The sequence below is a fragment of the Schistocerca piceifrons genome, chromosome 4 (genome assembly GCF_021461385.2).
Source record: "Schistocerca piceifrons isolate TAMUIC-IGC-003096 chromosome 4, iqSchPice1.1, whole genome shotgun sequence".
Lineage (NCBI taxonomy): Eukaryota > Metazoa > Arthropoda > Insecta > Orthoptera > Acrididae > Schistocerca > Schistocerca piceifrons.
In genome coordinates this window covers 89,507,332-89,524,110 of record NC_060141.1, presented here as the reverse complement: position 1 = coordinate 89,524,110, position 16,779 = coordinate 89,507,332, and the positions used below count along the sequence as shown (strand labels likewise).

At 40.3% G+C, this 16,779-nt stretch overlaps 1 protein-coding gene across 1 annotated transcript in view; it reads right to left on the bottom strand.

Moving 5' to 3' along the window:
- Positions 1-16,779, bottom strand: part of LOC124795618 (Down syndrome cell adhesion molecule-like protein Dscam2) — a 594,927-nt gene that overhangs the window by 27,736 nt on the left and 550,412 nt on the right. The window contains exon 23 of the mRNA XM_047259690.1: positions 3,197-3,337. Within this exon, the coding sequence (XP_047115646.1) occupies positions 3,197-3,337 (141 nt within the window). The remainder of the gene's footprint in view (positions 1-3,196; positions 3,338-16,779) is intronic.

Sequence of the window (16,779 nt, the reverse complement as noted above, 5' to 3'; positions counted from 1 at the left end):
GAGACAAAATTTTACTCTCACCAAGGAATCAAATAACAACAATTTTTTTGTCATCAATCTTTTGATAGGTTTGATACCATTTTTCAGTGTTTCCTGTCTTGCACTCATCTTTTCATATCTGTTTAACTATTACACTCAACAACCTCTATAATCTCTTTTGCACATTTTAGTCTTGGTCTAAACTAAAAACAATAAATTATTTTCTGCCATATAATGTCATTCAGATGCTGTTTGGCGGGTCTTGGGGTCAGCACACCACTCTCCCAGCTTTCCAGACACTGGAACTGCTCCTTCTTATTCAAACACATCTTCAATTGGCATCATAAGACTGAGTGGACACCATTCCAGTCCTCCACCACAGAAAAAACCCTGGTAATACTGGGAATTGAACCCAGATTTTCCACATGGCAATCAGACATGCAACCACTCAGCTACAGAGGCAGACCTAGTAGTGGTCTTCTTGTACTATTTTTTTCCTCTCTACTGTTCCTTTCTGTGCCTTGGTAACTACTCTTGAACCCAAAGCAGATGTCCCTCTAACATGCCCCTTTTCCTGGTAAGAGTTTTCCACAGAATTCTATCCTCATTTATTCTTTTTAGTAATTCTTCATTTTGTTCTTTATCTGTCCATATAATTTTTGATATTTTAAGTTTCTTCCTGCAAATATTTCTGATAGTCAGTATTTCACTACCATACAATGCTCTACTCCAGACATTTATTTTCCAAACTTCTTCATCAGCACCATATTAATATTTGATTTCAGTAGACTCCTTTACTGATTAAAGCTTTCTTTGCTTTTGACAATCTCCTTCTTATATTCTCCTTGCTTTGGGTATTCTGTGTAATACTCATTCCAAGGAATGCATTTATGAATAGTATCTTACTTGGAGGCAGGTCAGGGTGATTTCATCTTGTCAGAGTGATCAATATAGAGTATGTCATTGCCAGGCAGTTGACTTCACTGGATGCAGTTTATATTTGTAGTCTCTTATTGCCAACCCATCTCTCACAATTACACAGCCCTCTGACTGAAGAATGTTGTGTCACAATGTGTTTCCCTGGGCATCCTTGACTGTTTTGCCTGCTTGCAAATTTCCCCTTATTTCCACATGCCTGATAATCAGCAGAATGATGTGTATTGCCCTGGATGATGAAAAAGAAAAACTGTTTCCTGTATTGTTTTGACAATTTTCTCTGCTGGATATGTTATCTGCGATTCTTATACATTTTCTGCTTCATTGCCTTCAGGACTGATTGCGTATTTGCACTGCATGTAGTATATTCTTTGGGAAGGAAAATGAAAACATGACTGTGCAAAACAAATGAACAACTACACGCGTCGCCTTGGTTTGAACCATCAATGCAGCGTGCCTCTCTAAATTGTTACAAAATAAGGCTTTGGAACTTAAATCTAGAATTCATTTGTTCATAAAAAATGTCTCATCTAGAACAATCTTGGACCTGTTAAGAAGTCAAGGTGGAGATCTGCACCAAACTTGACATAAAACTTTGAAATTAGCCACACCTATCTCTAAAAAGCAACCTTTTGGAGTATCTTGTTTTTTACTCTGCTTTTATGTCATCAGTCCCACCCTTTATGTTTCAGCATAGGTAACTTATTAGCTATTCATCCTCCTCTTCTATCTCAAATATTGTTAATATTCATTCTCCCTTTTATTCTCATTGAAACATTGAGATTATTTGAAGTGCATACATGGGGTGAAATATACTTCAAAGATATAAGATCTACACAAATTATTGTTGTGAAATGACAGTACACACAAATGCATATAACTTGTATAAAGAGCTCCAAGTAAGACAAAAGAAGCACCACAAAGGAATTGTCTGTATGGGATGGAAATCGGCAGATGTGATGTACATGTACAGAAAAACAAATGATTACAATTTCAGAAAAACTAGATGAGAGAAATTCAAGAGAAAGAGCTTCACAAATCGAGCAAGTCAATAACATGTTGGTTAACCTCTGGCCCTTATTTTATGCAAGCAGTTATTTGGCTTGGCAATGATTGATGGGGTTGCTGAATGACCTCCTGAGGGATATCATGCCATTCTATTCAACTGGCATGTTAGATCATCAAAATCCCGAGCTGGTTGGAGGGTCCTGCCCAGAATGTTCTCAATGTTCTCAATTGGGAAGAGATCCAGCAACCATGCTGGCTGAGGTAGGGCTTGGCAAGCATGAAGACAAGCAGTAAAAACCCTCACTGTGTGCAGGCAGGTGTTATCTTGCTGAAATGTAAGCACAGGATTTCTTGTCATGAAGGGCAACAAAATGGGGTGCAGAATATCATTACATACTGCTCTGCTGTAGGTGTGCTGAGGATGACAACCAAAGGAGTCCTGCAATGAAAAGAAACGGCACCCCACACAAACAGTTCTCATTGTCAGGCTGAATGGTGGTTAACAGTCAGGCTGGTAGCCCACAGCCGTCCAGGACATCTCCAGACGCATTTTCACCCTAGAGTCTCATTGATTGGAGTAGCCCTGGACAGTGGTGGGATACCAATTTGACCGTCACCTGCCTTATGGCCCAACAACCAGGAGTGATGGCCTGGGGTGCCATTTCTTTTCATAGCAGGAGCACTTTGGTTGTCATCCCTTAAAGCACAGCAGTAAGTCAATGATATTTATGGTCAGTTGTGTTGCTCTTCATGGCAAGCCATCCTGGGAATACATTTCAGCAAGATACTGCCTGACCGCACATGCCAACAGTTTCTACTGCTTGTTTTCATCCTTGCCAAACCTTATCTTGGCCAGCAAGTTCACCGGATCTCCCCTCAACTGAGAACGTTTGGAGAACTGTGGGAAGAACCCTCCAAACATCTAGGGATTTTGACAATCTAACATATCAATTAGACAGAATTTGGAATGATATCACTCAGGAGGACATCCAAAAACTCTGTCAATCAGTACCAAACTGAATAATTGCTTTCATAAGGGACAGAGGTGGACCAGTAAGTTACTGATAAGGTCAACTTGTGAAGCTCTTTCTCTTGAATATCATCCAATTTTTTCTGAAACTGTAATCATTTGTTTGTCTGTACATGCACATCACATCTACCAATTTCCATCCCATTCAGATAGTTCCTTCATGGTGTGCCCTTTTTTGTGTTATGGAGTATGTGCTGTATTGTTTGTTCACTATTTTAGTCTTGGAAATTGTATGAAACTTACTGTTTCTCCAGCAAAGGGCAGCAGCAGCGCCAGCTCCCACTACTGCCACAAAGGCCACAACAAGTGGAATTATTATTCTAATGTCTGCATAAAAAGGGGATGATGGACTTCCTCCATTCATTAACTCCAATGGTGGCAATTCTGGAATATGAAATACTAAGCATCAACTCAAACAGAATATGATTAGAATCAAAATGATTTATATGTGATCAATTTCAATAATGCAGTAGCTTTTATGACAATTAATAACAGGTCCGCACACATTCTAGGCTTTGGAAAGTAAGTGGTGTTTGTTACTAATATGGTATCCCAGAACACGAAAATGGTATCATCTTTTTTTCCTATCACCCTCTGTTTTTCCTGCACAGCTACCCCCTCCTCTCAACCTACTGCATTATATTTACTATTGGCTGCAAAATTTGTGTTATGTAGTATAATTTATATATATGTGGCAACATTGTTTCTCTGTAGGATGCTGGAGTTGATGAGGGAGAATGAACTTCAAAGCAGATGCTTCTTTACGACCACAGATATCAACAACTCAGTGAATGTGACAGCTAGAAGAAGAGGCTTATGCGTGTTGTTGTGAGTGGTGTTATTTCATCAAAGCCAAGTTCAAAATGTCATCGAAGTCAAGTTCGAAATGTCAGGAAGGCAGTGTGCTAATGGCCTGTATACATTTTGTTACATATGTGTAACTTACGTGATATAAGTACAAGATGCTGAGATAATTAATAGAATTTGTGCAGAAATCATATTTTTCTTTTTTGACATTAAGTTTGGAGATCAGGACATGTCATTTGCTCCAAATCTTGTCTCTCATACATGTGTGGAGTGATTAAGGAAATAGAGTGAAAGTAAAATGAAGTGTTTGAACTTCGCTAAGCACTAACAGAAGAGTCAGGTCAATCATTGGTTTCTCTGTATGATAAAAGTAGCGGGATACAACAAGGGAAACATGATAAAAATACTCAGATTTGGCAGTTATACCTGTCTCTCATGGTCCAGGCTACCAATCCACTCTCTACTAACATCAATGGATACATTTAAATTCTCTGAACCAGAGTTAAGTCATGAAAGTAGTAAATCTGACTACTGCAAGTGAGTTACTGATAGGACCCCAACTTCTTACTCATACAGAAGTTAACAATCAAGAGAATAGCTATGTAGGACAAATATTTTATGTAAGTGGCCCTTTGTATATCCTCACTCAGTTTCTAGATGGATCATTACTTCCAGTTAGGGGACTCTAGTAAGACACTGAGTGCACTCAACAGCTACGCAGCACACTTACCACACAGGTAATTTGTTTATGATCTTAGCTGACCAAAGCTACTAGGAAAACTACCGTAGTCTAAACTTACTTGCAATAGTCTATGATACCCAATGGCAGTTCTACAACTCAACTCTCAAAAAATGCAGCACAGCTTCTGAGATCACATCTCAGTGAAAGTAATTTGCTTGCATACAGTACATCATATTCAATGTTCAGAAATAATTATAAAGACTTAAGGGGATTTTTTTGTTGAAGATGATTTAATGGTGTTTTGGATGACACTGCTAGATTAGTGATGAAAGTGGGAGCTCCAAACTATGACAGTAACCAATGGCGGTTACTTATAGATTCTTCAAAGCAAAATATGAAAGCAGTGTTGTTACATACTGGAAATAAGCTAGCTCCAATTTCGATTGCAGATTCAGCACACTTAATAGAGACATGCAGTACTATGAGTGTACTCGCTCAAAATGTGAAGTATGAAGAACACCACTGGCTTGTATGTGGTGACTTTAAAGTGACTAGTATTTTTCTCTGCCAGCCAAAAGGGTGTACCAAGATGCTTTGCTATATATGTGGATAGGACAGTAGTAGTAGTAGTAGTAGTAGTATCATGAGCACTGGAGTAAGAGAGAGTGGCCTAAGAGGAAAAACGTGATACAGGGATCGAAGAACACTGTGAATGAGCATTTGGTTAAACCATATCATATTTCATTGCCTCCACTGCACAAAAAATTAGGACTGATGAAGTGGTATATGAAAGCACTGGACAAAAAAGGAAACTGTGTCCAATACCTGTGTAGCCAGTTCCGAAATCTATTGGCTGCAAAGTTGAAAGAAGGGATATTTGTTGGATTGCATGTAAGTAAGTTGATGCCTCATAAAAATTTTGAAAGTACAATGATGGAAACAAAACAGTTCTGCATTGTTTCCTTGGACAGAATAAGCAGCCTGATTATAAGGGAATAGTGCAACATATGCTATAGTCATCCAAACAGTTAGGTCCTCCAGACAATTTTCAGGACAATTTGGTTGAAACATCAGAGTAACATGGTGACTGGTTCCATCAGAAACTTAAAACTCTGGAACATGATTATCAAGGTTTCTGGGGAATAAACATGGTGTCTGACTACTGGTGGCATATCACACATGAAGAAGTCACAGGCAAAATGAAGGAAATCAAGCATTCATTCAAGAGTAAACATAAACGGAAGGAATACCTCCACCTGGAACGTGTCCAAATCACCATATTGCTTCTTATAATTATTACATCTTTCATGTAACTTTATTTTACCCTTTTATTGTTCCATTTTATCTCCATCTGCCTGTAATTGTTTTCTGATGTCACTAAGAACAGATTTCAAAGATTATGATGAGGATGATGGTTCGAAAACCTCATGTGCTGTAGAGAAACAGGCCTTAGATTTGTGATCAGCGCAATCCATTTAGTCAGAAATTCATATTATCATACAAATTCAGATGAAAAGTCAAAATTTTTAGATGTGTGTAATCATTACCCATGTGTTGTTGTTGTGGTCGTCAGTCCTGAGACTGGTTTGATGCAGCTCTCCATGCTACTCAGTCCTGTGCAAGCTTCTTCATCTCCCAGTACCTACTGCAACCTACATCCTTTTGAATCTGCTTAGTGTATTCATCTCTTGGTCTCCCTCTACGATTTTTACCCTCCACGCTGCCCTCCAATACTAATTTGGTGATCCCTTGATGCCCCAGAACATGTCCTACCAACTGATCCCTTCGTCTAGTCAAGCTGTGCCACAAACTTCTCTTCTCCCCAATCCTATTCAATACCTCCTCATTAGTTATGTGATCTACCCATCTAATCTTCAGCATTCTTCTGTAGCACCACATTTTGAAAGCTTCTATTCTCTTCTTGTCCAAACTATTTATCGTCCATGTTTCACTTCCATACATGGCCACACTCCATACAAATACTTTCAGAAATGACTTCCTGACACTTAAATCTATATTTGATGTTAACAAATTTCTCTTCTTCAGAAACGCTTTCCTAGCCATTGCCAGTCTACATTTTATATCCTCTCTACTTCGACCATCGTCAGTTATTTTGCTCCCCAAATAGCAAAACTCCTTTACTACTTTAAGTGTCTCATTTCCTAATCTAATTCCCTCAGCATCACCCGACTTAATTCGACTACATTCCATTATTCTCGTTTTGCTTCTGTTGATGTTCATCTTATATCCTCCTTTCAAGACACTATCCATTCCGTTCAACTGCTCTTCCAAGTCCTTTGCTGTCTCTGACAGAATTAGAATGTCATCGGCGAACCTCAAAGTTTTTATTTCTTCTCCATGGATTTTAATTCCTTCTCCGAACTTTTCTTTTGTTTCCTTTATTGCTTGCTCAATATAAAGATTAAATAACATTGGGGATAAGCTACAACCCTGTCTCACTCCCTTCCCAACCATTGCTTCCCTTTCATGTCCCTCTACTCTTATAACTGCCATCTGGTTTCTGTACAAATTGTAAATAGCCTTTCACTCCCTGCATTTTACCCCTGCCACCTTCAGAATTTGAAAGAGAGTATTCCAGTCAACATTGTCAAATGCTTTCTCTAAGTCTACAAATGCTAGAAACGTAGGTTTGCTTTTCCTTAGTCTAGCTTCTAAGATAAGTCGTAGGGTCAGTATTGCCTCACGTGTTCCAATATTTCTACGGAATCCAAACTGATCTTTCCCGGGGTCGGCTTCTACTAGTTTTTCCATTTGTCTGTAAAGAATTCGCGTTAGTATTTTGCAGCTGTGGCTTATTAAACTGATTGTTTGGTAATTTTCACATCTGCCAACACCTACTTTCTTTGGGATTGGAATTATTATATTCTTCTTGAAGTCTGAAGGTATTTCGCCTGTCTCATACATCTTGCTCACCAGATAGTAGAGTTTCGTCAGGACTGGCTCTCCCAAGGCCGTCAGTAGTTCTAATGGAATGTTGTCTACTCCTGGGGCCTTGTTTCGACTCAAATCTTTCAGTGCTCTGTCAAACTCTTCACGCAGTATCATATCTCCCATTTCATCTTCATCTACATCCTCTTCCATTTCCATAATATTGTCCTCAATTACATCGCACTTGTATAGACCCTCTATATACTCCTTCCACCTTTCTGCTTTCCCTTCTTTGCTTAGAACAGGGTTTCCATCTGAGCATTTGATATTCATACAAGTGGTTCTCTTTTCTCCAAGGTCTCTTTAATTTTCCTGTAGGCAGTATTTATCTTACCCCTAGGGAGATAAGCCTCTACATCCTTACATTTGTCCTCTAGCCATCCCTGCTTAGCCATTTTGCACTTCCTGTCAACCCATGGAAGTTACTAAAATTTGCACACATAACAGAGGTCCTTACAGTAAAGGGGCAAGACAAAAATGTGGTTCATGAACATTGTTATTATGTCACAACTCCATCCACAGAATTAACAAAAGCTGAATAACATCTGTATCTCAACATCATCTTGATCTCCAATCACAGACTCAATTTGCAGCCTTTAACAAAAGGAAACTGACTGCCCCAGATTTACATCTCCTTGTGTCACTGAAACATTATGATATATTTCCAGAAGGAGATTTTCACTCTGCAGCAGAGTGTGCATTGATATGAAACTTCCTGTCAGGTTAAAACCATGTGTTGGACTGAGACTCAAACTCGGGACCTTTGCCTTTAACGGGCACTTGCCTGAGAAAGGCAAAGGTCCCGAGTTTGAGTCTTGGTCTGGCACACAGTTTTAACCTGCCAGGAAGTTTCATTATGATATATTACTTGAAAGTCTACAAGTGGAAACTCTAAAAGGAAACCTGAAAGTAAAATGCAGTGTCAATATGGAATACGTACAAAAATGTGCTGTATCAATCTGCAATACTTTTAACGCACTGCATAACTGAGTAAAAAATAAATAAATCAAGAGAACAGAAGAAACCAATTACAATGTCTGAAAATTGGTTATTGTATAGACAGCAAATGGCCCTGAGCAGTATGGGACTTAACATCTGAGGTCATCAGTCCCCTAGACTTAGAACTACTTAAACCTAACTAACCTAAGGAGGACATCACACAAATCCATGCCCAAGGCAGGATTCGAACCAGAGACTGTAGCAGCAGCGTGGCTCTGGACTGAAGCAGCAGCAAATAAATAAATAAGAAAGACCTAAATACCAAATTCCTTTTATAACATGATAGAGTGAAAGAATGTGTCCATTGCTGTTGTTCTGTTTTACACGGCAACCTGCTGAAGTGCACCTTATGAATGAGGAATAGCAGTATGAGATGGTAAGTCGGAAGGGTAATGTATGATAAATTAATTAAAACTTGAAAAGAAAATAAGAAGAGCACATAGTTGTAATGACAAATGATAAATTGTGTATTTTTTTTAAAAAAAAAAAAAAAAAAAAAAAAAAAAAAAAAAAAAAAAAATTAAAGGAGACAGAATGGCTAGCAATCAATTATCTTCATGAGGCAAACTTCAGAGCACTGCTGATACACAGCATATTCATTTTACCTGGAGACACTGAAATATCTTGAAAACTACACGTCGGATCAAAAAGAAGTTATAATTCAAATTTGTATGTTCCGGGTGGCAGTGGTGAGGGGTGAAGGGGAGGGGGGGGGGGGGGGGGGGAACCACCGTTTTTTAATGCAGAATACAATGCTATGGCAAAATCTCCATACGTTTTGTCTGAAGCATTTTCTTCATTTCACCGTTGATGGAGCTGTCATCAGTGGAATAGAAATGGGTTCACAATTGTAATTTATGACATGCCACTCAATGGCCCTTGTATATCCAGTGGTACGTCTGATCCTACCTCCATGCTGTGAGGGTATGACAGGCCAGTATTGCATAACTTCTAACTGCAAACCCCCATTCACAATTTTGTATATGTCTGCAACTCGTGGTCTAGGGGCTAACGTTGCTGCCTCTGGATCACAGGCTCCTGGGTTCGATTCCCAGCCACCATGGCTGTGCAGCGAACTATGATGTATCATAACAGGCAGTACACTGCAACAAGAGCTCACATATCGTGCAGACATAGAGCAGATAGTGGCTTTAAACATTACAATACTTGCAAAGTGTTTATTGCCTGCACACCTGCCTATCATGTAGAGAACAGATGTGCAAGTGGATGATGCATGACATAACCACAGAAGAAAAAAGTGAAATGATACTCATTTACAGAGACTGTAGGAGAATCTTTGAGGCTGCTGTTGCCCCGTATGCCAAGCGTTTTCCAGAGAAAGCTAGCTCTTGTTTGTTATTTTACAAGATTGTTAACACCTTAACATCTGACGGCAGCATACAGATCGGCAAAAGGAAATGAATTAAGTTGCAGGAGAACCTAATGAAATAGCTGTACCAGCGACAGTACACCACAATCCATGGGTTAGCACCTCACAATTACACCGCAATTCCAGTATGTCTGTAGGTAGTATTGTCACAACACTGCATCATCATAAGTATCATCCATACCACGTGTCACTGGATCAAAAAATTCATGTCACCAATTTCCATAACTGGGTAGCATTTTGCGAATGAGCCTGTCAACAAATGCAAACAATCCCCACATTCTTTGCCCAGGTACTATTTTCTGACAAGTCTGCATTCACAAACCACAATAGCGCTAACCTCCATAACATGCAGTACTGGAGTGTAGACAATCCCAACTGTTTATGGCAAGTTGATCACAAATGTCATTGATTGGTTAAAGTATGATGTGGCATCATGGGGAACAAATTCATTGGTCCACATTTTATCAATAGCAAACTGAATGGACACAAATACTGAACACTTTTGGATCAGGAACTGCTGGTACTACTGTTAGATATTGTTCTGGACATTCAACAATGTATGTGGTTACAGCATGACAGTTGCATTGCACAACTGAAGCATGGGAGCTATTTGACCATGTTTACACTGGTTGGTGGGTCAGGAGAGGTGGCTATTAATTGACCTGGTAGGTCGCAGGATTTGATATCACCAATTTCTTTCTGTGGGGATATTTAAAACATAAGGTGTACCAGCAAGTGCCAACAGGCTATGAAGACAATGTTTGACAACATCAAAAATGCTTGGTCTGACATTCCTACAGATATGCTTCTGTCCTGTGTATGGTCATTTGAAAAGCAGACCACTAAGTGTATTGAAGTTGCTGGTACTTTGTTTCAACACTCATTCTAATTGGAAACACAGAGTAGCATTCACCTGGAGTCACGGCCACAGTGCCACGTCGATCAGTCCCTTATTCAATATGTCAAATAAATACAATATTGTAAATGAGGTTTCCAATTAGAAATTATGATGTACTGGCCTGTTCTACCCTCGCAACATGGAGGTGGGGTTCCACGTACCACTGAATATTCAAGGGTCACTGAGTAGCAAGTCATAATTTACGATTGTGTGACCATTTATATTATGCTGATTACACCAACATCTGTGGTGAAACAAAGCAAATGTTTCAGACAAAATGTATGTAGAGTTTGCCATAACTGTAATCTACAACAAAAAATAGGGGTTCCCATTGAAGAGTTCAAAGCCACCCACTGCTACCCTAGTTGGGACTGGGTGGGGGGTCGAGTGTGGTATCATTGGACAGACAAGTTTGAATTATAACTTTTTTTTATCTGATGTGTAGTTTTTGAGATATTTCAATGTCTTCATTTAAAATGAACACCCTGTATATACACAAAAGTGGAGAAAAACAGAACTGGTAGTTCTTTCCTAAAAAAGGAAAGACGGAGAGATTGGGGACAGTTAGGAAGAAGGGATAGGTAACTCAGACCCTAGGTTGAGAGGGAATCATCTGTTGCAAGGATGAGAGGAGATAAAAACAAAGTGGGCTATATCAGAGAGAGTAGGAGGTCAAACATAGTGCACTAGTAAGAACGGTACCAGCTACAGTCCAGAGACGATAGGACAGAGTACAAAGTACAGCTGGATTAAGGGGAAGTGAGACAGAAGTGAAACTAATTGTTCAATTAAGAATTAGGAGGAAAACAGAAAAGGAGACATAGAAATAGTCAAAAAGAGAGGGAGAGAAAAATTTAGGCAAAAAGGTAATAGAATAAATAATTGAGAAAATAAAGAAATACCATTAAAATAAATTAACTTAATAAATTAGGAAGATGGGGAAAGTTGTTAATGGGCGTTAAGTCCACAAGGATGGAAATATGCAATGATATACTGGAGAACATTCCCATCTGCAAAGTTGAGGGGAACTATAGCAGGGTGCAGGTAAGAAGGCAGCAGTGTGGTGTGTTCTGTGCAGAGAATGACAAAGAATCTTTGCAGTGTCACCAGTGAGCTCTCTGTCTATGACACACACCTCACACTGCAGTCGTCAGATACCTTGGTAACTGGCATCACTCGGATGAGTGCTACTCCGAGCCACTGTTTCTCTGCTTCTGGCTCTGGCTAACAAAATTTATATGCTTGAAAAACTATCACTGTCACTTCTTAATATAATACTCATTGTGTCTGCTTGATGTCATCCATAATGAACTCATAGTGGCTAACTAACCTGACCATATCTAAACTAACATGAAAATCAACGCTACATGTTATACACGCATCTCAATGTGTGTGCTACGGGCACACATCAGAATGACACTATCGCCTGGAGCATCATGTGATACACTACTCCTTGCCACTGCGCATCACCCCACCACCTGCCCTCTTGTGAGCACATTGCTTTAGTACCATGTCAGAGGATCCAAATGCTCAGTGGGGTGCAGCAGACATTCGGGTCTATTAAGCCATCTTACAGAGCAATCTGTTCCAATACCGCTCAGTTGGCAAGAATGCTCCTGCATTTCCCTCAGATCACTTGTGGGCAGGTGCAAGTAGTGTAGGCTATCCACCAGGCAGCCCAACTGCACATGTTCTGCGCATGCACCAGCCACTTGGCCACTCCAGTCCACGAGTGATCGGCAGGTGCAGTACTGTCACCTAGGGTACAGCCTGGCTGTGTGACTGCTGTGCGTCTGCTGTTTGCCTATCCCCTTCTACCTGCAGCTATAAGGACCCAGCTGCCAGCCAGCAGGCATGCCAGCTGGAATACCCTGTTACAGAGGACATTCATCAAGAGTACTCCCTGTGGTATTGGCCATTATAGGGTCAGCCGCACTTTCAAATATGCGCGCCGCCAGTTACTAAGCCGTGTTTCCTATAGCTGCCACTGCGGCACAAGAGCACTGCCATGAGTAATTACACTGCTGCTAATGAGATGCAAGCATCCCGTATCCCGAGCTCCTGTAGTGGGTGTTCAAACATACATGCACTGAGCCCATTTCGTGTTTTTGCCAGTTGAATAACATTTACAGACTTTCATAGTGGACAGGCATCGACACCTTCTGAACAGTCATTGTACTGACAGTGAAAGATTTATAAATCTTTTGTATCTGTATATATTTCTACATTCAAATCTACTGTTAGTAACTGATACTGCAAATATAGGAATAATGTTACGTATTATTTCAACTATTTTATATCAGATGTAGAATAAATTAATATCCGAATTCTCTGTTATGAATGGCAACTGTTCTCCACTCCTGTATCCACTAAAGAAACACACAGTGTGCAAAGATAGACACAGCATACTGGTGATGAGAAAAAGAAAGTGGAAAAAGGAGCTATGCAAACCAGAGCAGAACAATTTTTTCTTTCTATTGAATTCTTTTTTGTTTGTGTGCATACACTAAGCTGAAGTATTTAAGTGAAGATATTTACTGAATCATGGCAAACTGTGGAGAGCAACATCAAAGTGCTGAGTAGCATTTCTTGTTCAGTTTCAGGGTCAACAAATAACCAAACTACTGTCAGCAGTCTCTTGCCTTGTACCAGTGCAAGCAGCTCAGCAGCAAAAGGTGCCAGAAGCACCCTGCTATAGTTCCCCTAAACTTTGCAGATGGGAATGTTCTCCAATACATCATCGCATATTTCCATCCTTGTGGACTTCAGGAATTCAGCTGCTGCCTCCGCTATTCTGACAGTTCACTGACATGAAGGAAGCATAGAAAAAATAAATAACACAACTGCATCAACAATTCAATGTCTACAAGACCACAGGCGGACCTGTTGTGCACTTTCATGCATAGGAGTGTCCACCTGCTGCCTCCTACTGAAACTGTTTCCCCTTAGTGACCCGCAAACCCAGCACTACAAGGTCATAATTGCAAGAGCAGATGTATTTTTTGAGAGTCAAATACATGTTTTGTTGCATGGTATAAACTTTTCCACAGTCAACATCATAGTGATCAATCCTATAGAGAATGGATTGTGAAATTGCAGAGTGCAACTAGAGACTGTAGATTCAGTTGTGTCTGTGGCACAACTTATCAGGATGAAAAGCTTCATGATGCTATAATTCAGAATCTATAAAATCAGAAATTGAGGGCCAAAATTCTAAAGCATTGCAACCCTTGCCTCAGTGAAATGCTTGTAGTTATTGATGCATGCAAAGTTCAAGATCTAGCTGAGCAAGTTTTCTGTCTACCAGTTATCACTTCACTTGAGACAAACAACCTTTTCTCCAGCCACAGTGCTGACCCCAGAACTCACAAATCAGCACTGTGTAGACAAGGCTGGGCACTCTACATTAAGGATTTGCTGCATCGGCACAATGCCAATTACACTGTCCCAGCTTCGTGCAAAGCAGAGTCATGCATGAAATGCTATATCACCCATGATCAGAAGAATTGCCTCTTCAGACAAGCTGAATACAATTTTTGTTATTGCATGGGACTGCCAGCAAAAGACTACAGAGCCTTTCTCTGTTTCATGCATGAATAATGCAAAGCAAGAATGGATGGAAATCAATGTCATTTCATGTTCAGATTCTGTGCCTGCTCCTGCTCAAAAATCAGATAACCAATGATGCAGAAAATGCACACATATGCATTTAATGCAAATAACACACACTTCCCGAGGACAGTGACTCACCTATCCAGCCCCCTCCCTGTTCCCATTCCAGCACTACACAGCTGTCATTTCACCGCCACACCCAGTCTTTTAATTTCTTTCATTTTTATTTCTCTCCTTTCCGCTACTTACCCCCTCCCCCCTCCGCACCTTCTCTCCTACCCTCCGACTAAACTGCAACACTTCACTGTCTGCCACTCCCACCATACTGTCCCTCCCCCTCCCTGCCCCAGACTCCTCCTTACCCCCACCCAGTTACCATTCCCATCATGCACTGGTGCCACTGCTCGCAGTGTAGTTTCAGCTCTCTGAGACTGCAGATGTGTGTGCAAGTTGCGCTTTCATGAATGTGTGTGTGCGCATGTCTGTATGTGTGTCTACTGCTGACAAAGGTCTTAATGGCTGAAAGCTATGATTGTGTGAATCTTTTTATTGTGCCTATCGCAGCTGTCATGGCACTCATGAATAGAGGGGCATCCGGGTGAGGCATGGGTAAGCTTGGCATAATCTCCTGCAGGATAATGCCTGGTGACTGTCGTGAGGCATCAGCAAGGTGGCATGCAGACGGGTCATCAGTTGCGGCATCTTCATTTTTTGTTAACTGGTGGTGATAGCTTTTAGTGGCGTCTTGCGCATCAAAAGATGCAGGCTTGATCCAGTCAATGACAACTTTAGTTAGTGCACCATGAATGTCAATTCCGAATACATTACTGTCTCTACTTCGTACAACATATGGCCCCTTATATGGTGGTTGGAGCGGTTTGCAAACAGAGACACTGTACAAAAATATTTGTGTGAGGCTGTCTAAGTCTGTGAAAACAAATGGATGTCATCAAGTGTGCCTTCTGAGGATCGGTGCATATGCATTTAATACCTAGTAACATTGCCAGTGCCTTGAAAAGATACATTTCCAGCTGACATCCTTGGTTAGAAGTGATGTGTAAAGGCACTCCAAATGAAGCAATCTACTTCTCTTCTCCCCAATCCTATTCAATACCTCCTCATTAGTTACGTGATCTACCCACCTTATCTTCAGCATTCTTCTGTAGCACCACATTTCGAAAGCTTCTACTCTCTTCTTGTCTAAACTATTTATCGTCCATGTTTCACTTCCATACATGGCTACACTCCATACAAATACTTTCAGAAACGATTTCTTGACACTTAAATCAATACTCGAAGTTAACAAATTTCTCTTCTTCAGAAACACTTTCCTTGCCATTGCCAGTCTACATTTTATATCCTCTCTACTTCGACCATCATCAGTTATTTTGCTCCCCAAATAGAAAAATTCCTTTACTACTTTAAGTGTCTCATTTCCTAATCTAATTCCATCAGCATCACCCGATTTAATTCGACTACATTCCATTATCCTCATTTTGCTTTTGTTGATGTTCATCTTATACCCTCCTTTCAATACACTGTCCATTCCATTCAACTGCTCTTCCAAGTCCTTTGCTGTCTGACAGATTTTACAATGTCATCGGCGAACCTCAAAGTTTTTATTTCTTCTCCATGGATTGTAATACCTACTCCGAACTTTTCCTCTGTCTCCTTTACTGCTTGCTCAATATACAGATTGAATAACATCGGGGAGAGGCTACAACTCTGTCTCACTCCTTTCCCAACCACTGCTTCCCTTTCATGCCTCTCGACTCTTATAACTGCCATCTGGTTTCTGTACAAATTGTAAATAGCCTTTCGCTCCCTGTATTATACCCCTGCCACCTTCAGAATTTGAAAGAGAGTATTCCAGTTAACGTTGTCAAAAGCTTTCTCTAAGTCTACAAATGCTAGAAACGTAGGTTTGCCTTTTCTTAATCTTTCTTCTAAGATAAGTCGTAAGGTTAGTATTGCCTCATGTGTTCCAACATTTCTACGGAATCCAAACTGATCTTCCCCGAGGTCCGCTTCTACCAGTTTTTCCATTCGTCTGTAAAGAATTCGTGTTAGTATTTTGCAGCTGTGACTTATTAAACTGATAGTTCGGTAATTTTCACATCTGGTTACATTTGGTAGCAGCACATATTTCACAATTGTATGTCACCCACCATTGTTGGAAGGGTGACAGTCTGTGGCTGTAAAATTCGAGTGGTTGCCAACAATGATCTATTGACTGTTGTGCAACTGCCCCAATAGTGGTAGCAGATATGTCAACCATTAATGCCAGTGGAGCTTGTGCTATAAGATGTGTCAGTCATGTAGCATCTGATATTGTTATCTTTATGGCCTGGAAAACAGAGTCTGTTTTATGTGCCCACTGTAATCTGTCATTTGGCTTTGGTGCTCCCTTAAGAATTCATTTAATGAAGCTGTGATCAGGGCATAATTGGAAATGAAATGTTGTTAAAAACACTGAGAAACAAACAAAG